This window comes from Pangasianodon hypophthalmus, chromosome 16 (assembly GCF_027358585.1).
Source record: "Pangasianodon hypophthalmus isolate fPanHyp1 chromosome 16, fPanHyp1.pri, whole genome shotgun sequence".
NCBI lineage: Eukaryota > Metazoa > Chordata > Actinopteri > Siluriformes > Pangasiidae > Pangasianodon > Pangasianodon hypophthalmus.
Genome location: NC_069725.1, coordinates 10,134,652 through 10,162,214, shown reverse-complemented (window position 1 = coordinate 10,162,214; position 27,563 = coordinate 10,134,652). Strand labels below are relative to the sequence as shown.

Below are 27,563 nucleotides of genomic sequence, written 5' to 3'. Positions count from 1 at the left end.
ATTATAGAAGAGATTTATTTTTATTTATTACAGTTGAAATTTATTACAGTTGCAACCCTGAGAAACTAACCAGACACTAAAGTGGTTATTTCTGAAAGGTGTCATTTTCTGCTGCCAGCTGCACTTTTTGAGGAAAAAAAGGTGGGGAGGGGGGCTAAGTTTGTTAAAAATGATGGGTACATGGTGCACATATTATCCTCTACCACTATTCAAAGATAAATACAAAGGAATTCTGTTTCACCCCTCCTAACTGCCACAGATGAAATAAATACAGCTCTCATACAGCCATCTTTCCCATTCTTCTTGCTTCATACATATCAGACCTCATGTACAACTTTGAGAGCTATCTGTTGTCAGAGCTACAAATAGCCTGTCCTCCAAGGCAGACTCCTATAATTTCCTCTCTTCTTGTCAGCCACGGCGAGTGTAATTTTCATACTTTTTAGAGGCCCTTGGAACTCCGTGGCTGCTAGCTTTGACCTGGGTTTCCTCGTTAGCTTGCTAGCATTTTAGTATCATTCACCATGCTCTCTTCACCTCTATTACTCCTTATTCTCCAAGCAACTTACCTACCAATACTGCAGCAGATGCTCCCACAAGAGTCAGACTTTACATTCAGAAGTGTCTTCCTGGGAATGGTTTGGCAAGGTGCAGATTGATCAACTTGTATCCAAACTATGGTTCTCCTTAATGTCCCTGCTGAAAAATGCAGCTTAGTTTAACCGGCTACCTGCTGCCTAAACACAGGCCGAGCTGGTCACACCCAGAAACCATCTTTGCCAGCTGGATAGTGCTGGTAGATGGGTAACATCCTCAGAATTACCACTATTACTACATCATAGACAGGTAAGGCAATTCAAAATTCTCAGACATTTGTGATCAATTTACAAGAATGATTAATGTACACAGCTGGAAAATATCTTGCCAGCTGCTAAGATGATTTACCAGCTTGGCCTGTGTTTAGCTGCTAAGGCCAAGCTGGAGTTTACCTGGTGGAATATGGCTGGAGATTTCAGAGATTTCAAAAAATGAATAAATAAATAAAAATAAAAAGCTGTATTATAGCATAAGAGCAAAGGTGCAAAAATAAGGGAAATACTGTATGTCTTCATAATAAAGCAGAATAATAAAATGTGTAAAAAATAATAATAATAATAAACCATCACAGGTACGTGACGTCATGTAAATGTATATTAGACAGGGAACTTTAAAGATAGCTATAAAGACATTTTACAGTGTAAAAGCCGTTGTCTTTTATGAGAAATAAACCACAAAATGACATAAACGCACAAATACGTAAGGAAAAGACCGAAAGCATCATTTTAGAGTCAGTAAAAGCAGGTTTTTGCACATCACTGCCTCCCTCTCAGCGTTAGCAGGTAGCTAACCTCTCAGCTCTCTGGAGACTCAGCGGCTTTTAGCTCACTGCTGACTTCCGGCTTTGTGACTCCACTGATTTTTGAATTCTTTAAAATTTATTTGAGACACGCAAATCTACTTAGCTGCTCCCCCCCACAGGCTGTGTGTGAAGAATGTGTGTGTATGAGTGTGTGTATGTGTGTGTGAGGGTGTGTAGCCTCCTCCTCCTGCCATTTCCCGTTTGGAGGAGCTTATCTTAGCCGCTCGGAATGGGAGTCTCAGTAGCGAGAGGTTTTCCAGGAGCACATAACTGGCGTTACTCTTCACCGAGCAAACGGAGAAAGTGATGTAACAGCTCTGTTAGCCGTTCAACGCTCTTAGGTGGCTTGTATTTCACCAGGGGAAAGAGTAGGCTATGTCTTTTTATTTGTATGACATTAGATAAAGGGAATAAAGGGAAGGGATAGGGATAGGGAGTGCACCTTGCGCTTCTGAACACAGCTATGAGATGACGCGAGTGGCTTTGTTTGAATGAACCACTTCCAGTCCAGGATGGATGACTTCCCTCATCTTTTTCCAGACCAAAACCCTCCAGTTCACATGGAAACGCCGTTACCTCGTATTATCGGTGCCTCTGTGGCGACAGGAGCCGGCTCAGGGGTGAGCAGCGCCTTACGGAATGATTTAGGCTCCAATATTCATGTTTTAAAAACGCTGAATCTCCGCTTCCGCTGCTTCCTCGCCAAAGTGCATGAGCTGGAGCGCAGGAACAAAGTGCTAGAGACTCAGCTGCAGCAGGCTCTGGAGGAGTCCCGCTACAGAAGCTTCTTAAGCCGGGAGCAAGCTATCCAAACCGACTACGAGCTCCCGTTTGCAGGCCCGCTAGCCGAGGCGAGGGTCCCCGGCAGAATCTGGAGCTACTCCCACAGCAGGAGGTATGGAGGCCGGCTGGAGCTGCATCACGGGCCCGGGGTTTCATGGACGCACCCAGATGGAGTCGGAGTCCAGATCGACACCATCACCCCTGAGCTGAGGGCCATCTACAACGTGTTAGCCAAAGTGAAGCGAGAGAGGGACGAATACAGAAGGAGGCAAGTTTCCAGCTTCTAACTGACCAATACTGAAAACACACACATACACACTCTTCTCAAATACAGCAGGGGTGTGAGATCATTGAGCAAGTTTGCATCAGGTACAGCTAAAACACTAACACACTCACAGCTCAGTGTTTACATCTGAATGCAAACATGTGCATCCTGTATGGTTTTTTAAAGAAGACTTAGTTTTTCTATCTATCTATCTATCTATCTATCTATCTATCTGTGTGTGTGTATGTGTGTGTATGTATGTGTGTATATATATATATATATATATATATATATATATATATATATATATAAACTTATATACATATATGTATGTATATATATATATATATATATATATATATATATATATATATATATATGTATGTGTGTGTGTGTGTATATGTATATAATACATATTACTGTGCAAAAGTCTTAGGCGTATGCAAAGAAATGCTATAAAGCAAATTGAAATTAAATGAAATTAAACACTTGTAAATTTTTAAAAATCCACTATTAAAAGCAGTAAACATTAATAAACAAAGTCAATATTAAGTGCAACAACCCTTTCCTTACCAACTAATTTCCTTATAAAAGTCAACAATGCATATCATTCATTCATTCATCTTCAGTAACTGTTTGATCCTGTTCAGAGTCACTGTGAATCCAGAGCCAATCGCAGGAACACTGGGTGCGAGTAATACACCTGGAATTGGATGTTGGTCCATAGCAGGGCATCATAATATACACAAATTCACTACTAGGGGTAAATTAGACTCCCCAGTCCACCTACCAGCATGTTTTTGGGTGGTGGAAGGAAACCGGAGAACCCGGAAGAAATCTGCTCGGATACAGTGAGAACATGCAGGGAAACTGTAAACAGACAGTAACCAAAGCTCAGGATTGAACCGCGGACAGTGGAGCTATGAGATGGCGATGCTTCCTGCTGTGCCACCGAGCCGCTCATAATTTAAAACTTAACAGTAAAATCAACAAACAATAAAGGCGTATTTGTTAGCAGCTAAACTATTTTTGGTCCAACATACTGTTTTTCAGTATTCATACGTCTGATTTCTGTGAAGAAGACAAAGATACATTTAGTATGTTAGATCTTACAGATGTTTCTTTCATTATTACTAGTAACAAAAATGTTCAACTTGAGTATGTGGACAAAATCTCCATGATATAATTTGTAATATAAAGTGCATCTCCAATTCTTTATTAACTTGTATACTCACCATTTGCCTTTTAACTGAGTGTCTGGATCTTCTCAGTTGTAACTATTTGCCCATCTATTCTTCTTGACTGCTCTGTTCAGATGTCACATACTGACGTCTTTAAATCAGTTCTGGAGACTGAGTGAGTGATGACAGAACTTCTTTCTGTCGTTTCTTACTAATTGTGTTCTGCTTTGCGTTTATTTATGCAAATAAATTATAAAATACAGGTGCATATTCCTTTTTTAAATCCAAAAATCATGAGGGATGCTAATGCTTTCACGTGGCTATATGTGTGTTTTATGGTTCTTTAACTGTGGCTTGGATCTGAGAACAGATCGTGAAGAAAACCTGAAAGAAAATTGTCTTTCCCAGTGAATGAATGGAGCTGCTGCATTTGTTCATTCATTAGGGAATCTATTGTGTGAAAGGCTTACTGTGTCTTTAAGGCATTTCCTGTCTAGCATGGTGCTTTATATGACTAAATAACTTGGACAAGAGCCAGACACATCTCACACAGTGTCTATTTGGGTTTAGATCTGACTAATACTTTTTTTTTTATTTTAAAGGATTTATACAATTCTTTATTGTCAATGTTTAGCGTAGTATTGGCCTTTTTTCAAGGTTATGTGTTCAGTAAAGATGTCACGTGTCACTAACTGGGGTGTAAAACAGTAGTAATAGTCTGAGAATGTGAGATACTGATGGCAGAGCTATGAGGTCCACAGTGATCCATTTCCAGGAAGTTGTTTTCCTGTTGTTCTTAAGGCTTCCATCCACTAGAGCCTTCAGCTAAATAGTAATAATAAAAAATAAATAGGCAGATTGTTTAAAATAGAGGTTGCTGAAATGTAACTCATGAAGCTGCATAGCAACATTAACAAGTTATTTTAGTTGAAATGTATTTGCCAACTTTACGTCTGATTATTGTCTTAATATTACCAACTATTTCTTTTCTTTTTTTTTTACTTTCAAAAAAGATCATTTTCTAACGTCATCTTAACTCCACTGTCTTTAAATCCTTTTGATTGGAAACACATTTATCTGCACTGTGGAAACTCACACAGCGGCACATATTGGCACGGTGCCACTGTACACAATTCTCCTCCACTAGCAGCTAGTCTGCATTTGTATCCCACCATTAATCGCAGAAGTGGGCCAGTCTATTACACTTTGAGCTACTGGCACGATTCTTGCGTAACTCAGTGGAAGGAAATGACCATCAAGTTGTTCGAGTACTGCTTGGCATGAATGGCAGCATTTAAAAATATATTTTGAAAGATAATAAGGAACTGCGCTTTTTTTTAGATATCCATGGATTTGTCATGGGTTCATTTTACAAGATTCTGAGACAAATTAAAATTCTTAATTAATTTGATCAGCTAGAAGTCTTTTTTAGAAAATTGTACAAAAATTATGCTGCTGAAAGTGATTCTGTTTAATGAGAAGGTGTTGATTAACAGCACTATTGCGAGTGCGATATTGCTTTTCTACAAGAGTTTTATTAATAAGACACAGTATGGCCAAATAATTTGTTATTTTTGCTCTGCGAATGGAAATAGATCCTGAATACGCTAAACTCACTGAAAACCTGTTGGCTAGCTAGCTTGCAATGATTTGTACATTTTTGTTAAAGGTGCAGCCGTTGAAATTGGCTTCTTCATTTTTTATCTTTGTCTGACAAGTCAGAAGTTATATTCATGAAAGTGTATCGTTTGCCATGTCCGTTGACGATGTCGCTAACTCTACTGTAGTAACGGTTTCAGTGGGGCTGTTGCTGGAATTGGAATTTCACATGGTGGAAACAGACCAGCAGAGTGATACAAACAGTGAAACGTCTCAGTGCGGTTATACTAAATATAAGCGCTCTTGGAACGCCAATCATCCAATCAGATTAGTAGACCTGAACTAAATGTTTTATAATATTTTATAACAACACAGTTCTGACAGTTCCAGCTGCAAAGTGTATATTAATGCTCTTGTTTGAATCTGTTATTGTTTCTATAGTAACAGCTTACAAAGGGACTCGTACGGTACATAAACATATACATAAACATCTTAAAACTTGTCATTGTTGATATGGTGAAGGAGGTTTATTTAGCAATTTTGGAAGGAGTCTCCAGTGTTAGTACTTTAACAGTCAGAATTAAAGCTGCTCCTCTAGGTTTTTCTCTGCAGGAGAGTCTTCAGCACAGTAGAATATACACTTTGTGGTTAAATGTAACATGACAAGCTGCATTTTTTTTGTCTTATCAATTTTTTTTTGTATTTTTGTCTTTCTTTATGACATTCTAACATGCATATTGCACATGTTTTTCATTCTTAGAAATCACGTCGTGTGTATCTTAACATTTAAAATGATTTGAATAAACCTAGCTTTGGTCCAGTTGTGAAGGTGATATCCGAGATTTCAGATGACAGCCGATGTAGTTTGTTTAAAAGACATCATATTTACTGTCTTGTGGTTGGAATCTATACAGTAGGTTTGTGTTAGCAAAATCTTTTTATTAGAACATGTAAAGTTAAATGATCCTGTATGTTTATAAAGAACAACCCGTTCTTGACATAGTTACCCCATTCCAAGCCCTGTTTCCTTCTGGGTATATCTTTATTCCTCTCCCATCCCATCCCATCCTCCCACTCCTCCCACTCCTCCCGCTCCATGGAATGCTTTATCCTCCTGATTGGATTTGGTCTTTGGTAGATTTGTACAGTCTGTCCCCATTTCACAATAGTATCATTTCTTTTTTTTTTTATTTTCTCTGACTTGCTGTTTCTTTATTAACCTATAAAGCATTTGAAAATATGTATGCGAGCATGGCGGTGCAGTCCTGCATCAATTTGGTGTACCGCTGGGAAGGGGCGTTATTCATTCCTTTGCTTTGGCACTATAATTTAGCACAAGCCGTAGCTCTGATTCACAATCAAGCAATAAAAGTGTGTTCATGAAGGCTGGATCTGCTGGGTCATAAGGCACACACACCTCTGGAGGATTGCCTCCTCATCCTGCCATATGCTATGGTGACCCTTATGACTCAGCTTGCATGGAGGTGACTGGACACTGCTGGACAGACAATGTGTCAGACAGTGTATTGTGTGGAGATGAGAATCAGTGTGAGATCATTTCCCTGGGGAATGTCAGGGAAATGGTGGAATTGGGGCAAACTCTGCATTCTATCTTGGCATCTTGGTCTCTGGAATCTTTGGCTCTGTGGCTTCCTGTTAATATCCAGTCCTTCTGCTTAAAGATTAACTTCACTTAAATATGAATCAAAACATTCTTTCCATTTTGTTCACGAGTTCCCAAATTACTGTGTAGTAGGCTATATCTTGTACGACCAAAAAAAAAGCTGTGACATAATCCTGTAGTTTATTCCTGCATAAAGCTAGATTAATTAAGGTGTTATGAATAGTTTATGTCCATTACAGTGTAATGCTGGCTTTAGGGTGCAGTCTGTCTAAGTACTGATGTGAATCTAGGCAAGTTCAGCCTTCTTCTGGTCTGGAAACAGATGTGCATTTCTAAAAGCCCCTAGGGTCTATGAATGCAGTCCATATACTTTGGCCAGCTATCCATTTTTTTTACTCACACATTTTCCCCCATTTTAAACATTTAGACAGATCTTCTTGATTTACTATTTTACCCCAGAAGGCTTACGTGTAATGCGCTTCATCTGTGTGTTGGAAGCTCAGGAACTTCATAACAATCTTTGCTTTTTGAAACGTTTTCCAAAATATTCCATGTAATTTGGCTGATAATGGTTCAACAAGACTAGATGGTCTAAGTATAGAGAAGTGGCCAGTGTGATGAAAGCCAAGCCTGTAATATTGTGGTTTTTAGCAGCTGTTTGTGTTTTGAAGAAAAAAATTTTTTGGAACACTGTAAGACAATGAACTGGAGCAAGATATATTCAGTAGACTGAAAAAGTTCACAGCACCTCATCTTTAAAGGTTACTCTTGAGTTTTGTTCAAAACAGTTAGTGGCAAGTAAACAAGGTAATCCCATGTGTTTACTTACAAGCTAATAGAAAAGGTCTGTTTGGTTGTTTGCACTGTGAGACAGATAGCTTGTTTCTGTGAAAGTGGGCGGTTCTTGGCCAGGTTTAGTGGCGAAAAGTACCAGACCCTCTAGCGAAAGCTAAAAGTCTGGCTTGTGAGACTACGGGACAGGCTACAGTAGACCCAGTGCAGTTTGGTTATTTATTTGTTTATTCCCAGGTTTAGTACGTGTGTTAGAACAGACTAAAATAATTACAATTAATATACTGATTATAATTAATGTATAAATTGACCAGGAGTTTCAGACATGTGAAAACAACCATGTGTTATGTGCGATATGTCCAGAGATCAACAATGGAAGATAATCTGGTAGTTAGTCATTGGCTTGATGACTTTTGCCTGATGATTACACTTCATTATGTTAGCTGGAAAGAGGAATCACATCTCTGCTTTACTCATTTCCATGTGAGATAAAAGTCAGTGATCCCAATCACTCCTACTAGTTATTCAGCAAAAGCTGAAAAGATCCTCAAAGGCCTATTCATGAATGAATTCAGTTGAGCTGAGGCTGTCTTTTATGAATGTTTGGTGCAATAATTAAGCAATAGATTCTAAAAAAAAAAAAAAATTCCAGTATGTATATCAACTGTCCATTTTCACGAACCTGTGCCCACAGTAGCTGCAAACCCTTTTTCTTGGTTTACAGAAGTCGAACCCGACATGGTCTTCTGCTGTTGTAGTTCATCCACCTCAGGGTTTGGCGTGCACTGCATTTTTAATAAACGGTCATTACTTGAGTTCCCATAACCTTCCTGTCAGCTCGACCCAGTCTGACCATTCTCATTCTCATCAGGACCTCTCTCATTAACAATGTTCTTACACCTGCAGAACTTCCAGTTACTGGACGTTTTTTGTTTTTTGCACCGTTCTGTGCAAACCTTTGCCTGTGAATATCCCAGGAGATTGGTAGTTTCTGAAATACTCAAACCAGCCTGTCTGGCACCAGCAGTCATGCCACTGTCAAAGTTACTGAGATTAAATTTGTTCACCATTCTGATGTTTGATGTGAAGCTCTTGACCTATATCTGCATGATTTTATGCATTGCACTGCTGCCACAATATTGGCTGATTGCATGAATGATCTACTTAATTTCATATGTAGCTGCCATGTTTTGACATCATCTTTGTTTACTTTTGTTTCTTTTTTTCCCTACTGTGCACATGGACAATAAACATGCTCAGTGTATAGAGTATGTTCATTATATGTGATATACACACAGTGTAATGTGGACTTTAGGGTGTAGCCTGTCTAAATATTGATCTGAGTTCAGCCTTCTCCTCTTCTAGTCTGGCAGCAGATGCGTTTTTAAAGGCCCCTAGGGATTATGACTGGCATTCAGTCCATGTTTTTCACTGATGCATTCCCTTTCAATTTCCATATTGCATACTGTTCATAGTCCTGCAAAAGCAGCATATTGCACATGAATAGAAATGGTGAATAACTCTTATCAGAGTTTCACACATCAGACACTGTATGTAGATTGTAACACTTTATTAATAGGGATGCACAAAACCCAAACTCAGTACCAGTATCAAGATAGTTATTGGTCTGAACTTTGAAATTGGTAGCGGATTGGATGTGATATATTCTGATTCACTGGTTATTTCATGCTGTGTGTTTTCGGTTTTGGGTGTTGCTGCTATCATGTACAGTCATGGGGAAAAGAAAGTTTTATCTTTTTATTTATCAGGGCCTGAATAACAATTTTGTGGTCCTCAACAACTTCTATAAACAAACAGATAGCCTCAGCTGACAACAAAAAAACCAAACAGATTTCAGTATTTAGTCATTTTCCTAAGTAAAAGTACTAAAAGTAAACCAGCCTTCAGAAGCCAGGTAGGAAAAAATAACTCCACCCTATAATTCAATAACATGTAGAACCACTTTTAGCAATAATAACATGAAGTAAACATTTTCTGTAGGAGTTTATCAGTTTTGGAGAGATTTTGACCCACTCTTCTCTACAACATTGCTTCAGTTCATCGATGTTTGAGGGCATTCGTTTATGCACAGATCTCTTAAGATCCTGCCATCCTCTCATTTAAAACAAATAAAAATATAGAATTGAAGGAGGATATACATTTTTCCCATGACTGTATTTTCGTCCCAAACATTTTGCTCATATTCACACAATCACAATGTATAGTTCATAACACTGAAAAATATGTGTGTCAGTCTAGGAAAAGCCAACGGATGTTGCTGTGGCTGAATTCTGGTAATTCTGGAAATTTTTACCAAAATGATATGGAAATGTTTTTATTTAGATTAATTTCTAACCTTGTCTTGATGTCTGCCTGCAAAGTTCATGTTGTGTAAGGAGCCAATTTAACAAACACACTCAGTCTGCCCAAAGATGCGTAAAACTCACACAGTGATTGTCACACTTTGATCAAGTTTTTGCCTAGCTATGTTCTTTAGCGAAATGCCCAACCAGTTCATTTTGTGATCAGATGCTGGCTGTTCAATTGGCTGTGAAGCACCTGCACCCTCATGTCATCATCAAAACATAGAAGAGCACTTACACAATCTGTACAGACAATAGCAGACAAAGTTTGTTTAAATGTTTAAATGGCCTAATACAAAGATATTCATGGCCAACAGAACAGACTGAATTAAGTGGTGATTATTTTCCCACCAGTGTTGGTGAGAACAGAGATCAGTTGGGTGAAGACCCGATGACGAAGCTTGCATTGCGACTTTTGTCGCATGTAGTACACGCAAAAGAGAAACAGATTTCAGTTCAGGAAAACTTGTAGTTTTCAGAGCTATATATATACATATATAAAATGTATGTGTGTGTATGTATATGTATATAATATATATATAAATAAAAGTGTATGTGTATATATATATATATATATATATATATATATATATATATATATATATATATATATATATATATATATATATATATATATATATATATAATATAAAATAAAAAAATTTAATCAAAACTTGACCATGTAAAAGGTTTTTTCCAGGCCACCACACAAACATCAGAATACTTTCAGGCTTATGATTAGTTTCGCTTTTGCTTTAGTATCACCGCTTTCAGAGCTATATATATACATACATATACATATATATATATATATATATATATATATATATATATATATATATATATATATATATATATATATATATATATATGTATATATATATAAAATGTATTTGTGTGTGTGTATGTATATGTATATAATATATATAAATAAAAGTGTGTATATATATATAAAACAAAGTTTAATCAAAACTTGACCGTGTAAAAGGTTTTTTCCAGGCCACCACACAAACATCAGAATACTTTCAGGCTTATGATTAGTTTCGCTTTCAGAATCCACTCACATTACCAATGACATGCAAGAGAAAATATTTACTACCTACTGTTATCGCAGGTGGTTATATTGGGTTTTTCCTTAGAATGATTATTGTGGTTCTTAGTAACAAAAACAAACCTTTGACAGTAGCACATGATGAGAAATATTTCAATACATCACACAGCACTGTAAGGGTAGTAGTCGAAAGAGAAAGAACTGATGCTTTTATCTTTATGTATGTGTTAAATGAGGGCATGCGTATCATATTACGATCATTATCAGTATTAGATAAACATTATCACCACTATCATATATATTTCTCTGTTGTTATCACTTCTTGAGAATTGACTTGAGAATTTGAGACTTGAGAATTTGACACCTACAGCATTTTTTTTATTATTATTATTATATTGCATTCCGTGGAATCTCAGCTTGTTTCTCAAGTTCTTTTTAAACGAGAATAAAATGTTGCTGGCCTTAGTACAAAAGAAAGATTTTAACATTAAATCTTGTCAAAACTTTTGGCAGTGACATAAGGCTGACCCACATGCCTAGCCTGTCTCTTTTTCATTCAACATTGTTACTTTAGGTCTATATATTGCAGTACAAATGACTTAGAATATTTGAATGTTAAATAAGGAGGTGTTACTGTAGAACATGGATGAAATTCTATAAAAAAACTATGAAATATTTCTTTTGTGTGTACTGATTGCTGACTCCATGTAGTGTTTAAAGGTAATGTGTCAGTCCATGCAGCTCAAATAAGTATTCCTCAGTTCAGTGTTCCGTCACAAAATCTGTGAAGAAAAAAAAAAAACAAAGTCGAGCAGCCGTAATGGTTTACCTCAGAGGATACAACTTTCCATTCCTTGGCCATATCTTGAAAAATCACCGGAAAACGTCTTCTCCAAAGCCTTCCTACTGTTTATGTTTGTTTTTTCAATTATTATATGTAGCTGTGACTAAATTGTTAATTTATTCTTCATGCAATTCATTGCAGTAATTAATATTAAAACATGATGCTTTAGATGGAATCTGGTGCCGTTGTAAGTTCTTTTGTCATGAGATTAACTGGATCAGGGTAGTTATGCTCTTCATAATGCTTTGCTTAACCGCAAACCAGGCTCATGTAGTTTGGAAGAACAAAGTGGCTGAACAGCTAGAATGAACTTTGGGGTAGCTGGCTTAGTGCCCACTTCTTTCATCACTGGGTAAACACGTATTGTTTTTTTGTTTGTTTTTTGTTTTTTTTATTCAGTGCCAAGTGGTGAAGACAAAAAATGCTTTTCTGTACACATTAGATCAGGGGCTGGGAGACAATACCGAAAGAGGTATTGTTTAAATAACAAACGGTTTCTAGTTGTCAGTCAGATCCTCTGATGGATGCATGAATAATAAAGAAGCCTGTCATGTCTTGCCAACTTTATGAAGTATTATAGAGAACTCATACCGATACTGATACCGAAATTAGTAACTTATTTAGTATTAATCGATTAGGGACGTCACAGAACATTGTATTTAGCTCTATTTATGTTTAATCAGTGGCCAAGAAATGTGCATACGTACATGTCCGTCCTAGTAGCTTATGGGTTTTGTTGCACTTCAGAAAAGTGCTTCTGTACAGCTGCAAGTAAAGTATATTTTTCTTTTCACTGTGTCAGAATCTCTCATTGTCAATGGCCAAAAATGGCTGCTTAGTCAAGAACAACATACTGGGTAAGATACTGGGTAAGAGCTGTTATTTTCACTCACCTAGGTTTGTCTGTAGACATTTTTCCTCAGCTAGACAGAATTTGTTACAGCCTTGGTTGCCGTTGCGTGCTGTTAGCAGTGAGCTCCTCGTGCTGAGTTTTATATTTAAGATGTTTTATCAAGTCACTTGTAGGAAGATGTTGTAGTACCATCATTATTATTGGTATTTTTGTTTGGGTCTGCTTTGCTTTGATTGACATTATTAATCATGAAATACATCCAGATTGTTGTCATTTTGTGTCATCTGTACATTATCAGGACAACGTACACTAGGTTTACGTCACATAGTGTCACCTAGTGACAGATTAAAGGGGAATAAAGCTATTGTTTTAGACCTCTACACATTTGTTATAATCTCCCTTCACTGTATCCTGCTATGACCTGTGCTGTGTCGCACACACTCTGTTTCAATGATGTCAGCCAGACTGTGCGTTGGCAGCAGATTATCTCACGCTTTGAGTGTTAAGTATAGTGATTACTGAAGATAGCAATCAGAATGTGCTGTTCTGGTTCAATCTTCACGCATCCTGTTAAGCGCATAAAGACTTTTTCCATACCTATAAAATAAAAATAAAATAAGTTAAACCAAGGGTATATGGTTTGAATGTAAATCAGCTATGTGGTGTTTCCCTTACCCTGTCTGTTTTATTGAGCAGTAAATACGATTGGTTCTGTTTAATCAGATATACAGTGAGACTGTTTTTGTGTACTGGTTGCATGCATTGTTCTCTTTCCCCAAAACTATTCTTCCTGGTTATATGGTAATGCTAATAAGCCTTTAGGGAAGTACACTTCTACAGAAATGGATGTTTTTGTAATATAATATGCACCCCCAGCAATGCTTTGTAAGTGTTTGCATATCGCCTAATCTGTTTTTAATGATATGAAATACCAGAAATACCATGAAAAGACATTGTCGCGTGCTTAAATTCAATTTAATTTAATTAAATTTTTGTTTTGAGTCTAAGCATTGTTGTATTGCTCAGACTGAATTGACGTTGCTTCTATGCAGTACAAATGCAGGGCTGTAGTGAGTGGGCCAGAGGAAGTGAGTGGAGTCAGTTTCTCATGCCCTTGGGCAGTACTTTAATCAGCTACACTGGAGTTACCCACCAGTCTGAATGTCTCAGTGTCCTGCTATCGTCTGAGCTGAAAAAAAAAAAATCTGTTGTTTATTATTCTACAAACCAGCATTAGTCTCTAGGCTTTCAGATTATGATACCTTGCAGATCCTTCAGGCATTTTTTATTGCTGCATATTGAACTGGTTGTATGTTTTTGTTAGTCAATATGAATCAGCTGACAAATAACATTTAATTTATTGTCACACATAGAAACTTTGAAAAGGAGCATCCATATTGCAAATAGATTTTTTTGAGCTTGAATCCTTGGAAGGCTATGATGTTATATTACACCAGCCAGTTTAAGAAACCTACATATTCTAATTTAAAAAATTGTAAGGTTTGTTATAAGTTAAGTCGAAGCATTTCAAATGTTACAGAAAAATGTTTGTATGTTATTAAAGAAAGCAACATATTATGTAACAGACCACTTTTCAGACAAAAAAACGTAATGAAGGCTGCTGGGATTTGGGGAAAAAAAAAAAAAAAAAAAGACGACGACTTTGTTTACAGTTCTTTATATTATGTTTTATGCAAAAACATTTAATTTCATTATTTTTTTGTAAAGAAAAGGCATCTTTGCTTTACAGTATTTCTTTGAATGTACCTAAGAGTTTTGCACAGTGCTGTATATAAAAACAAATATTTAAAAGCAAATTGTACAACTTTGTGTTTTTGGCCAATCTTGCATGTTCAGAATGAGAGTTTCTATATAGGTCTTAATGAAACACAGCATTTACGTAATCCATTAATTTCATTTGTTCCAAATAATGCAGATCAGTCTACAGTGGTTATATTCAACTAAAATTTATGAAGGTCCAGATGTATACAATTCCTTGCTTACAGAGGTTCAGATAAGCAAGTAACATGACTGAATGATGACAACAGTTACCTACCTAATCACTAATGGTTAATTTATGACTGTAAATTTAAATTGTTTATATTTTGTTTGTAAGTGGTCCTTCATGTTACCTCTTTGGACTCTGGACAGATGAGACATTGATTTTTGAGCAGGGAGAATAAATACATACATACATACATACATACATATATACATACATATATATCCTCTTTAAATACTCTGACTTTGTCCTCCACTTTTCTTTAAACAAGCCCACAGTTCACTAATCACCCCACAGAGGGTAAATAAAATGAATAATTCTATGAAAATCTATCTTCCCTTCCTGATTTAAAGTCTCTAGCCCTGTATCTAGTCTCTGGGCTGATGAGCTGCCTTCAGCTAAATAATTTACATAAATGCATGTGATTGGATAAACAGCATCAGAGGATCTGCTACAGACATTGTGCTGGTTCATGTTTCAAAAAAAAAAAAAAAAAACTAGAGTCGCTGAACTACAGCCAGTTATATATTTTTATGTTATTTGGCTCGGCTACAGCATTTTTTCAAGTACTCAGTTTGGTCCGCCATACTCCACCGGTTGATGACCCGTGGTCTGTAGTTCCTGCCACATGAATGTGTTGTTATACTTTAATATATTACAAAGTATATCATAAATAATATAATCAATTTTTATTCCCAATGTAGTATTTTGTCCATGTCCCACAGCAGTCCAAATAGTATCTTGTTTTCAGTATGTTGGAAATATTCTGAAAACGTTTTGGCTGTGTTTAGATTTTATAGAGATGTGTAATGATTGCTCGAGTCAGCATTTGCTTCGACAGACTGAAAGAGTCTACTTTCCTAAGACAAAGTACATTCTGGCTGCTTAAGTCAAATGGCAATAAGTGTGCAATGCCTGGACTATGAAAGGAATGAAAGGTATCCTGCTGGGGTTGGGGGGTTGGGGGGGTGGCAAGCGAGAGAGAGAGAGAGAGAGAGAGAGAGACGTGTGGAGGAGGTGTATTCTGACCACATGGCATGATGGGGGAATGCCTTTGTCTGGAAAAGACCTGGTGCAACATGAAAAATTCCTCTCTAATAAGGAAAAGTGTTTCAGTTTTATTACCTGAGAAAGATACCTAAAGACCTGAAACAAACCTATAAAGAAGAGGGTTTCTGTGATCAAGGGGTTTGTAAAGGTGCAGTAGACCTTCTCACACACAAGGCATTTATAGTGTGTTAAATGCTCAGTTTGTGAGTCTGTAACCTTAGTGACAGCACTGTTAGTGTACACGCTATACACCCAGAATGAATTGCTCAGGAACAAACCAAGGGGCAAACCCATAGCATCAGTTGCATGACACCCAAAATGACAACCCTAAACAAAGCAGGTCAGCTCAGCGAACCTCACCGCTGGATTGTGTTAAACGTCCCACTGCGAAAGTTTGGCTTGTGTGCTCCGTTGTCTCTACCGTCACTATAGTGATGTTAAGTAAGAAGCTATAAAGTCAAAGCATTAAGGATAATTAGTATTGGTACTCTGTCTCCTCTTTGAATTTTTTAAATACTTTATGAAGGCTTAAGACTTTTAACAGTCTATGCATCATCATCGTCTTCATAATGAGCAACACTTGTTTAGTGTATATTCATTCAAACTAATTCCATCTGCAATTATGAGATGTTTTCTGTCTTTACTGATGAAGTGAGATGACATGATCTTTGTCTGGACTGCAGGATTTACTGACCAGATGTCTGTGCTCTGTGTTCCAGATGGGAGGAGGAGTCGTCCAAGTGCCAGCAAATGGAGGCCATGGTGGAGACTTTACAACAAGTGAGAGCTCAGCCATGCCAAACACCACTCAGCTCTTCATCTTATGCTCATTGTGGTTTTACTGAGGACTGGGTTCCATATACGGGGCTGTATACACACTTGGCTACTTGTGTTCAAAAGATATATCAGTAGTTACACAAGAAAAGTGATTCCTATTCAGACTCGATGCTAAGCTGGGCTTGATTTTACAGGCTGCCTTATTCAGATTAATGAATGATCTGCCTGCAGTTCACATCCGCAATGTTGCCAGGTTTTTTTTTTTTTTTTTTTCCTCGCTGCATAGAGACCGCTCTGTGGAAGAAGACAAGAATTAAATAAATGTCTAATAATTTTTTTAATTGGATAGTCATGAATATATCATAAAATTTTTATTTTAATTTTTTTCTCAAATCAGCAATCTGAGATCAACCTACAACCTAGTAATTTACCAAACTATAAATGTAAACTGATATCTGAATAGCATACAGCAGATCTGAATAATGGAGAAGCAGGTCAGACCAAGAAAGTTATTTTTGGCATGATGAATTCGAAATGCGTACCACAGAACTCTCCAGAAAGCATGAAGCTCAGAGAGGGACATAAAAACTCTGCTTCTGGGATTGGAAGCCAGAGTGTAGACGATTCAAACAATTTTAAATTGTCATATTTATGCGCTTAATATTGTTCTCAAAAACCATTCCATATTTCTGGAATGTTTCTCCAGAGCATGAATTTCAGGGTGAAATATTGTTACAAAAAAAAAAAAATTTTAAAATAATAGTGCCTGAAATAAATCCATCACTGTGCTGGAGTTAATATCACTCAAAAGATAAGACTCGTCTCGAGCACTTGAACTATCCGAGCAGCTCTTAAGCACTTAGGATAATTCTCAGGTCTGAATAAATAATGTGCATAATTTTCAATTTATGTACACTTAACCTATTTCTAAATACAGCTTTTGGATGTGCTTATGTTAGAGATGGAGCTCCACTATGTCTGCATGGCCCAGAATTAACACTGCCCTCCAAATAAAGATCAATATAATGCTCACATATGCAAGAGTCCATTGCTAACAATTTTTTAAATAGAAAATTAGCTGTTTATTGCATCGTTAGTTTCACCTTTTAGGGCACGTTTGCTCACAGTGCTGGTGTTGAATGTAGAAGAAATGTTCGTGTAAGAAACATTCGGTCTGACTAGCTTCCTTGTTTACGCGTCCCCTACAGAGTGCGCAGGAGTCTGAGGACCTACGGAGAGAACTGAGTGAGAAAGTGGAACAGCTTAAAGCTGATTTGATCGTCTATAAGAGTCTCATGACCGATGTAAGTATTTTTTTTATTATTTGTTGATGCTTATTGAGCATTCCTGCAAGCTTTGAATCCAGAGTTTAATAAAACGTCCATTTGCCAAGGTGCATATGGATTTTTTCTTGGTGTAGTTGTAGGTGAAAAATATCTCCAAATATAAAGAAGAAAAGAAAAATATGCTAAAAAAATACATGACTTGTAGTGAGCCATACTGTACATATAGTTATATTAAAATGGCAGAATTATGTACCGATGAAGCTGCATACATTTTAATATTACTATTACATGGATTATAGGATCAGTATTAGTTGTGTATAAGGTTATATTCCACTACACGGCTGGTCTCATGGAGAGGTTGTGTGAAGAGTTCTCATGTATGAGAGTTATGGCCTGGGTAAGAAGGTGCTCAGATAACAGTTAGTTCCAGTCTTCATGGCTCTTACTCCTCGTCTTCGCTGGGAAGAAAGCCTGGGGTGAGGGAGTTCAGCCACGATTTTCCCAGCTTTCTCCCTCAATCTAAATGAGTACATGTCTGTCAAGGGAGTCTGCAGCTAGTGATTTTCTCATTACAAATAACAGTGGGGAATACTTTCTGCGTAGAGTGTAATAATGCAAAACCAGACAGAAATGGAGGATGTGGTGACTGATTGTGTTATGACTGCACATTGAAAAGCCATTGTTTTGCTTAGTTTTGCTAATTAAGCTAGAAGAGCAAGCACAGAACTGTCCTGCAGTACCTACAGATATACATTAGGCACAGAGGAAATGAGAAAATTTGGTTATAGAACATTTGTAGACAGTTGGGCAACACTTTGGTGCAGTGGGTGAGTTAGTTTATTTATAAAGCACATTTAAACCAAAGTGCTGTACATACTATTGCTATAAGCATAAATAAAAAAACATAAAAAACAGACAAAATAGACACAGCCTCACAGCTTCAGGCTATGCTAAATTACCCCTAGGTGTGAATGAGTGTGTGAGAGTGTGAATGTGTGTGTGCATGATGCACTGTGATGGACCGGAGTCCCGTTCAATGGTGTATTCCACCCTCGTGTCCAGTGTTTCTCTGGATCCACCATGGCCCTGACCAAGATAAAGCGCTTACTGAAGAATAAATAAATCAACACAGACAGTCACTCTGCTCTTATTTGCTATCAATTAGCACTGACTCTCTTAACCAGATTCCTCTAACAGCTGTGTTTGTAGAAGACAGACAGAAAAGCAGTCGATCTGTTAGGCCTTGCACTGTGCACAGATCCTCATTGTTCTTTTATCCTCACTGAAAATGGGTCATCATTCTGCTGTGGCTATAAACCACTCCGTTCCATGTTTTATGGTCCGGACTGGATGTGTTTACGAAGACGCCATGAATCTCAAGAGTGCCTGGTGCTCCTCATTCCTGAACCGTAGCACCTGCTTTAATTTCTTCAAACTATAATCTCGAGATGCTTGAGTGTGTGAAGACATTATTTAATAATAATGTATGTGTCCTGTCATTCTGTGGGTTTCCACAGCAGCTCAGTGAAATACTGTAGAGAAGAAGAGCATGTGAATTGTGAGCTCAGATTTAAGGCTGCAGCTAGCAAGGATTATGAAAAAAATGTAGCCTTCATAACTCAATCTGCATAAATCTTTCACAAAGCAGAGTCGAATGATTTATGTAAAGCCTATGCCAAAGCGTTGTAAAGTGAAGTTTTTATGTACCGTAACTTGCGTAAGTATTCACCCCAATGAGGCAAATCACAGATTAATATTAAATAATAATGTGCTGATTCTAATGCATTATCATTTCTCTACTAACAGCTAATTCTCAGGGAATTTTATAGTGGATGCTCCAAATAATCGAAACCTAATAATACACTGGTTAAAAAAAATATACATTGTTATGGTGAAGCTTTCTGTAAGGAGATATTTATGTAACATTTTTGGAAGGAGTCTCCAGTGTCAGCACTTTTTAACACTCTGAGGTAAAGCTGTTAAGGTTTTCCACCAAGAGAGAGTCTCCAGGGTGGAGGGCTTTGCACATAGTGAGTTTTCTGTAACAAGCTGAATATAGTCCTGCCTTATTATCTTCAAGAGATAGTGAGGGAATTTCTGTTTATAGCTGCTGTAACATAAGTGATAACATGAACTAACTTGATTCAAGAACAATTCAGAATTTCAGGACTCAGCAATTTGAGGTTTTTTCCTTGGTCAGAACTGGTCAGCAGCAGTACCAACCCAAACCATACATTCAGTGTATGGAAACGAATATCAACACACCCAGTACCTATCTAATGCTAGTTTGCTAACAACAATAAACCTGATGTTATCGAATATGTCAACGACAGTTTTATATTTTGTCATTGTTTTATAGATGCAAAATGCAAGACTAGTATGTTAGCTAGCATTAACCAGCTAATTAAAGCAAATAAATCTCTATAAAGAAACTAGATATGTTACCGAGATATGTTTTTTCAGTTGTTGCTTTGTTTTGTTTTTGTTGTGACTCGTTATTAGGGCAGATATAATGTTCTTTTAATAATAGTGATAAAACTGATGCAACAGGAAAACGAGCACTGATTCTTAATTCATGCGTAACCCGTGTATCATACAAGGCTGGCCTGTGGAAAAAAGCGACATAAGTCTAAAGAGTGCTCAAATAGCAGTGGAAACACTACTATTGTACGTGCATTATACAAAAGAAGACAATGAATTTCCGCATTTTTTTCCTGAGGGGAAATTTCACTGCGGTGACCACCACAAAAATTCTATGGAGGAAAACATTGAATTATAGGAAAGAGGAATAAAACACTTTGTGACATGCTATTATAGGAAAATAATCAACCTTAGGTTCCTTACTTAACATATTGAGTGTTTTTCATGACTAATCTACAAACAGATTGATAAATTTTGTGTTTTTATTTTTTTCAATGTTCAGCAAATGTCAGATTTGGACTCCAAAATTCAAGAGAAAGCCATGAAGGTGGACATGGACATTTGTAGACGCATCGATATCACAGCTAAGCTGTGCGACGTGGCCCAGCAGAGGAACTCAGAAGACATGAGCAAGATGTTTCATGTCAGTCCTTCTAGAGCTCCTGCAGACCACAAAGGGGTATGGATGCTTTCACTACTGTACACATTTCATTATAGCGTTAAGCTAAGTTGTTCTATATTTCTGAACTTGATTTTTTATGAAATGCACATTTAATTATTTTCCTGGTCTGTGATTTGTGTTAAGTCAATACAATGATTATTTTGTGTTCTTTGTTACACTGCTGCGTATCTTAATTTAATTTTGCTTGATCACTGGAAGGTCTGGTAACAACATAACAACATGATTGCTGAGTAAGTTGATAAAGGCCATTTTAACTGATTGTCAGAGTACTCAACAATAGGATCAAGGACATTAGTGTGCTTTATTTGTGCTAAATCACCCATAGACTGGGGGGATAGTTTTACTGTTATTCAGTGCTGCTGTTTTACTGAAGGTGCACTTTCTCTTTGTCAGACTCTGCTGATATGAAAAGGTATATGTTTTGTGTGTGTGTGTTAAAGGTGTCTGCAGCATGTAAAAAGAAGGAGCGTAAGGCTGTGTCTGATGAGGAGAATGCTGAGGTGGAGGCAGACAGCGAGCACTCTGAGAAGGAGGTTTCTGGATCTCTGAACATTACAGATGAAATGAAGCGCATGCTCAGTCAGCTGTGAGTGCCACTCTGTACATAAACCTGCAACCAGACTCCACGCACTTCTTTTTCACAATTTATATTCGATCTATTTCAGGGCGGTTAAATTCATTTTAGGAAATGGGACACATTACATTAGTCTGATATCAAGTGGGCCAGTAAGCCATCAAAATCTCCTCTTAAATGTGTTCATTTATCTGCATTTTTCTGAAAAGTACAGTCTGAATGCACAAAAGGACTGAATATATATAACAGATGAATACACTGTAGTTCATTACCAAAAGAATATTTTCCTAAATTTCATTTACCTCACTGGCCAATTTATTAGGAACATTCATACAATTCATTCATACAATTATCCAATCAGCCAAATCGCATGGCAGCAGCGCAGAGCATAAAATCATGCAGATACAGGTCGCGAGCTTCAATTCATGTTTACATCAAACATGAAAAAATTTTTGGGGGAGGGAATGTGATTTCAGTGACTTTGACCGTGGCATGGCTGTTGGTTCCAGATGGACTAGTTTGAGTATCTCAGAAACTGGGGATTTCACACACAACAGTCTCCGGAGTTTACACAGGATGGTACGAAAAACAAAATACATCCAGTGAGCGGCTATTATGGGGCAGAAACGCCTTGTTGATGAGACATGTTGTTATTGGATAATTCAAATAAACACTCTTTACAAATGTGTGAGCAAAAAAAAGCATCTCGGAAAGCACAGCATTTCAAAATTTGAGCTAGATGGGCTTTTACAGAAAAAGACCACATCAAGACCACTCCTCTCAGCCAAAAACAGGAATCCGAGGCACAGGCTCACTGACACTGGACAGTTGAGGATTAAAATGTTTTTCCATTCTTGGCTTGCTAATGAAGAATTACATATCATTAACACATTTTATCAGTAGCTGAGTTTATGGCCATGAGTTTATTGCTCTGTTTCCTCCCCTATTGGAATAACCGAGACTAATTCTTTTTCCAGTCTTTGAATTGAATTACAGTCCACAAGACAATTTTAGTTTAAAACACAGAATCTAAATTCATTATGCAGACCAAATTATCAGACCAGTCCCAGCCTGTAGGTGTATGTTTAACACCCCTGATCTATTTAGTACATTTACTCTTTAAAGGCAAAGAAATTAATTTATAGCAATAAGACATTGGCTTTCAAGTGTTAGGCTTTACAGATGATCCTTCATGATCACAAGTAGCAAAATGGCCAAATAAGATATGCTGATATGTTAATAGCAAAGACATTGACATTGTATAAGTTCACATATTTGCATTTCCCTTTCTGAACGTGTTGTACTTCTTTAATAACTTAGCTCAATAATCTTTGCCTTTTTAACCTTTTGTATCCTCCAAAACAACTTTTAGAACCTCTCAGTTAAAATATTTGCTCCTGTAAGTTTTTTTGAATGTTTTTATGTTGTCTGTCCATCTGTTCAAGATATTCGTTAGTGTGAATGTTTGTGGGATTTATATGGTATTATCACTGTAACTAGTAGATGAACGGAATAGATTTTGAAATGGATCCAAGCAGGGTCGAGGTCACAGCAAGAACAAATGTCTGAAATAGTTTTTCTTCAATAGCTTCCGCCCTGTTCCTAACCAGGAACAGGAGCCATGTTGATATTTTAAAACTCTGCCAGATGTCATGCACTGCCTTTTTTAAAAATCAAGTCTGGAGACCAAGAAGAAGCAAAACTTTAAATTTTTCCCTTCAGTTATTTTTAAAACTGTTTTTCTCTTCTGTTGTGCCTTATGTTTTAGATTGTTTTGTAGCACTGTAGGATTTCTTTTTTCTCTCTGTAGATTAGTAGAAAGTAGAAGTAAATTGTCACCCCGGGTGATGCAAACCTTTGCTCTGAGCTGTAAATAATCACTAACTTCTAGTGGCATACTGCCACCTAGTGGTCACATTTTGTTAATCATTGTGGCAGTCATTTTTGGGAGTTGTTTCCACACAATTTTGTATGGACCCCTTTTTGGTGGAGAAATTGTGGTGGAGCCTGCTTTGGGTCTCCTTTCACTTTCCTCTCCCACTCCACCTGTGTCTGTAGAATTAGCTCAGATAACTGCTCTGTCGCCAGGAGGGAGACGTTCGAGTTTGACGATGACTGTGACAGTCTGGCCTGGGAGGAGACCGAAGAGACTCTGCTCCTGTGGGAGGACTTTACCAACAGCCCTGTTATTTCCACCTCCACCACTCCTGCTCCTGCTGCTGCCGGTTCACACTCTAGCGCTGCCTGTGCTGCCGAATGCCACGGAGAAACACACGAGCAGGTGAACTAGCACAGCTTCATCCTGCAAATGATGGGCATGAGGAACTTTTCTAGAATAGCAAAACATTTGTGTTGATGCTGTTGCTTGGGTTGTGTTACCTGTTTATGATTATTTCTGGTTCTTTCAGGATGGAAGTCTGCGCAGTCTGATAAACGAGACCGAGTCACTCTTTAAAACTAGAGAGCAGGAGTACCAGGCAACAATCGGACAGATCGAGGTAAGTAGAAGTTTAGGGTTACATTTCAACAGTTCCTGTTCTTATTATTAATTTGTTTTTATTGTTCTCAAAGCTGGAGTTGGCCACAGCCAAGAGTGACATGACCAGACACCTGCACGAGTACATGGAGATGTGCAGTATGAAGCGAGGACTGGATGTGCAGATGGAGACCTGTCGCAGACTCATCCAGAGCTCAGCAACCACTGGCAGGTGTGCACTGTAGATACAAGCATGAAAAAGAAGCTGTAGTGCCCCCTAGGTCTTTCCGTAAAAGACCATTGCCTAATTGTATATGGTACCTCTACATAGGATACAGCACATAAAACATTGTATACTATAAACCTGAGTGCAAAGTGATTAACCCAACAAGACAAGTTAGGTTTGGAAGTGTTCCCTCATTATCACAATTAATAAAAACGTTCCAGAAGTAATGTTAAGATACACTATATGACCAAAAGTATGTAGACACCTGACCATCAAGCCCATGTGCTCATTCCAAAACTATGGGCATTAACAAGGATTTGGTCCCCCTTTTGCTGTTATAACAGCCTCCACTCTTCCCACTAGATTTCGGAGCATGGCTCTGGGGATTTGTGCTCATTCAGGCCCAAGAGCATTGGTTTGTTTGTGCAATGATGTCAAGTAAGAAGCCCTGGAGCACAGTCGGCGTTTCAATCTATCCCAGAGATGTCAAGTTGAGGTCAGGGCTTGGGCCACTTGAGGTTATCCACATCAACCTTAGCAAACCATGACTTTATGGACCTCGCTTTGTGCACACGGCAGGTCACATGATGAAACAGGTTTAGGCCTTTTAGTTCCAGTGAAGAGAAATCTTAATGCTACAGCATACAGACAATTCTAGATAAGTGTATGCTTACAACTTTGTGGCAACAGTTTGGGGAAGTTTGATTGCCAGGTGTCCACAAACTTTGGGCCATATAGTATATTAGTTAAACAATCAAAATTACATATCTTATTTGACTTTAGTCTCCTAGCCTCTAAAGACTTTTTAAAGACTGCTATTTTGGATTTTGTACAAACACTCTCTTTTGTTCAGTTATTTTTCTTTTTTCTTTTTTGGCCATGTCTTTGTTTCTATGGTTCTACCTTCTTTCTTTCATATCAGAATTGTTTTTTTGTTTTTGCTGTTGCTTATAGTATCTTTTTATACCCTTTTCTAGCTCTGTGAAAGGCTAATATTTTTAGTTTTAGGTGTTGTGAGAGCTGTTTTCCTATTTACTGATTCTCACTGATTCTTAAATGGACTGCTTACTGCAAACTCACTACTTAAAAATGTGAGCCTGTGGGAACATTCTATGCTTTAAGTAAGACCTAACAGTAAAAGTAAACGTGTTGCCTGTTTTACATTATCACACACTTTAGTGAGGCACATTCAAATAATTTAAACAGATAGCAAAAAAAAGGGGGATTTTTGAACTTCCTAATAAAGCATAATGGCTGACTTAGACTCCATTGCTATAATATTTCGCATATGCATATGTAAATATGGCATGTTGTATTGGAATTTTAATAGAGATCCTATTTCAGTCAGGATTTTCAAAATGAACATAGTATTCTGTTTTATAGAGTAAAACAGCTTTTCATTTAAAAACCATGGGGAAAACCTTTGCTCTAAACAGTATACATGTATAATATATATATATATATATATATATATATATATATAGAGTATCACCCTGGCTTGAGCATAAGCTTTTTGGACATGTGAGTGAAATCAAAAGATCCTTCTTTTATTATAAACCCATAGACTCTCTTTCCTACTTACAGTACAACTCTTCCCTTTCCAAGTGCTGCAAAAATTCCATTCATTATTCTCAGCTAATGAGAGAGTCTTAATTCTGCAAATGTCATAGAAAGTCACAGATCACGCCATGGTCCGTATTACCACTACTGAGAGAACGGATGCACTGAGCTCTACACAATCCACTGCTAAGACAAAGAAAATTCCTTTGGTGCTCACTTATCATCTTGCTAATATAAATACATGTAATACTGCCCCAAATTATGGGCAATAATATGAGCTGTTTTATGTTGATTCATGATCTATAATCCCACTTAAGTACATTTCAGTTCAAGGTTGTAGCACTACAAATATCTGTTCTCTGCTATAGAAACTCGCCATTCTTTAACTCTGGAGCAAGCAGCGACTCAGGAAACGCAGAAGACCTACAAGATGAGCTAGACAGGGATGGAGAGAAGGACAGAGACATCGTTGGAAAGAGCGATGGAGAGACAGATGTATATGGGGAGGTCAGTTGATGACCCTCCACATCACATCCCTCTTCTTCCACAGTGGCACAGGGGGTAGAAACTCTGACCCAGTCTTCCGTGATATGCGGCTCTGTGGATCTCAGAGTCGGTAGTACGTGTGCTGTCCCAAATTGGGATGAAATCAGTTTTACAGAGTCTATCTCCTGAAACTGTCTTTTTAATCAGCACTGCCAAGGCATGGCTCCATCTTCTCCTGTCCTCTATCACACTGGCTTGTAAAATCTACAGTATACACAATGTCTTTCAACATTCTTTCCTTTTTTTATAGTCTGCTTCAGAGGTAATCATGAAATCCAATTATCAGTTTTTATTCATCGTATTACAGCAAAATAGATTTGTTGGTCATTTGTTAGTCATAAAGGAGCCTAGAATCAACATTAACAATAACATTTGTTCTGACTCTTGTCACCTGATCAATGGAAATACTGTGTTTTATACATTTTAGAGGAATCATTGCTCTGAAATCTGAAATATTGCAGATAATCACATAGACACACCATATAAGCCATGCAGTAGGAGCTTCTACACTAAGGTTAGACAACATTGCACAGTTGTGCACAGAGCACTATGCAATAAGCTGCTTTGGAAATGCAGTTTAACTGTTTTTTTTTTGTTTTTTTTTTTACAGGGACATTCTTGATATTTGTGAAAAAGTGCCCTGCTCTTATTTTACCTTTAATGCAGAAGTTTCAGTGTTCAGAGAAATCTGATGCCAAACAGTAGAAATCCAAAACCCTTGTGCCTGCAGCGATGTTTTATACAGTACCAGTTGCCTTATTAGATTTTTTTTCTTTTAGCTGTGCTTTTAAAATTATTTCAAAACTGATCAAAGTCAATAGCAGATAGAAGAAAACATTGTGAAATGTACAAAAACATCAAACAACAATACACCTGTTGGTCATCCGTGAAGTAAAAATGTGATTATTAGTATTATTAATATTACTATTGTCATTACTGTTGTTGGTTTTTGGAATTTTTCTGCGTGGATATTTTCTGTATCTTTATAAAGGTCTTGTTTAGAGTTTGCTATAATTATCATGCTGAATTATGTGGAGACTTAATCACTGATCTTTTTTTAATTTATGGAAAAGAGTTATTCCTTATGTTTTATCCTCTGCTTAACGGACACTTAATAAATCATTATTTATACACAGCTGTTACTCTCTCTTGCTCTTCTTTTAGATTATTTATTATCCTGTCTACTTATAGTGTGGTATAGCATAATCT

At 37.3% G+C, this 27,563-nt stretch overlaps 1 protein-coding gene across 2 annotated transcripts; it reads left to right on the top strand.

Annotated features, from left to right (window-relative positions):
* The first annotated feature begins 1,381 nt into the window (after positions 1-1,381).
* On the top strand, positions 1,382-27,489 carry iffo2a (intermediate filament family orphan 2a). 2 transcript variants are annotated; one of them, XM_026921428.3, is made up of 9 exons: positions 1,382-2,450; positions 16,526-16,586; positions 17,792-17,887; positions 20,793-20,969; positions 21,413-21,558; positions 23,605-23,827; positions 23,955-24,044; positions 24,118-24,254; positions 26,177-27,489. In XM_026921428.3, the coding sequence occupies exons 1-9, from the start codon at positions 1,891-1,893 to the stop codon at positions 26,322-26,324; spliced, it is 1,638 nt and encodes a 545-aa protein (XP_026777229.3). In that variant the 5' UTR covers positions 1,382-1,890; the 3' UTR covers positions 26,325-27,489. The 2 variants fall into 2 exon arrangements, with proteins under 2 accessions (XP_026777229.3, XP_026777231.3); XM_026921430.3 differs by having other exon boundaries at positions 1,387-2,450; positions 23,635-23,827.
* The last annotated feature ends 74 nt before the right edge of the window (positions 27,490-27,563 follow it).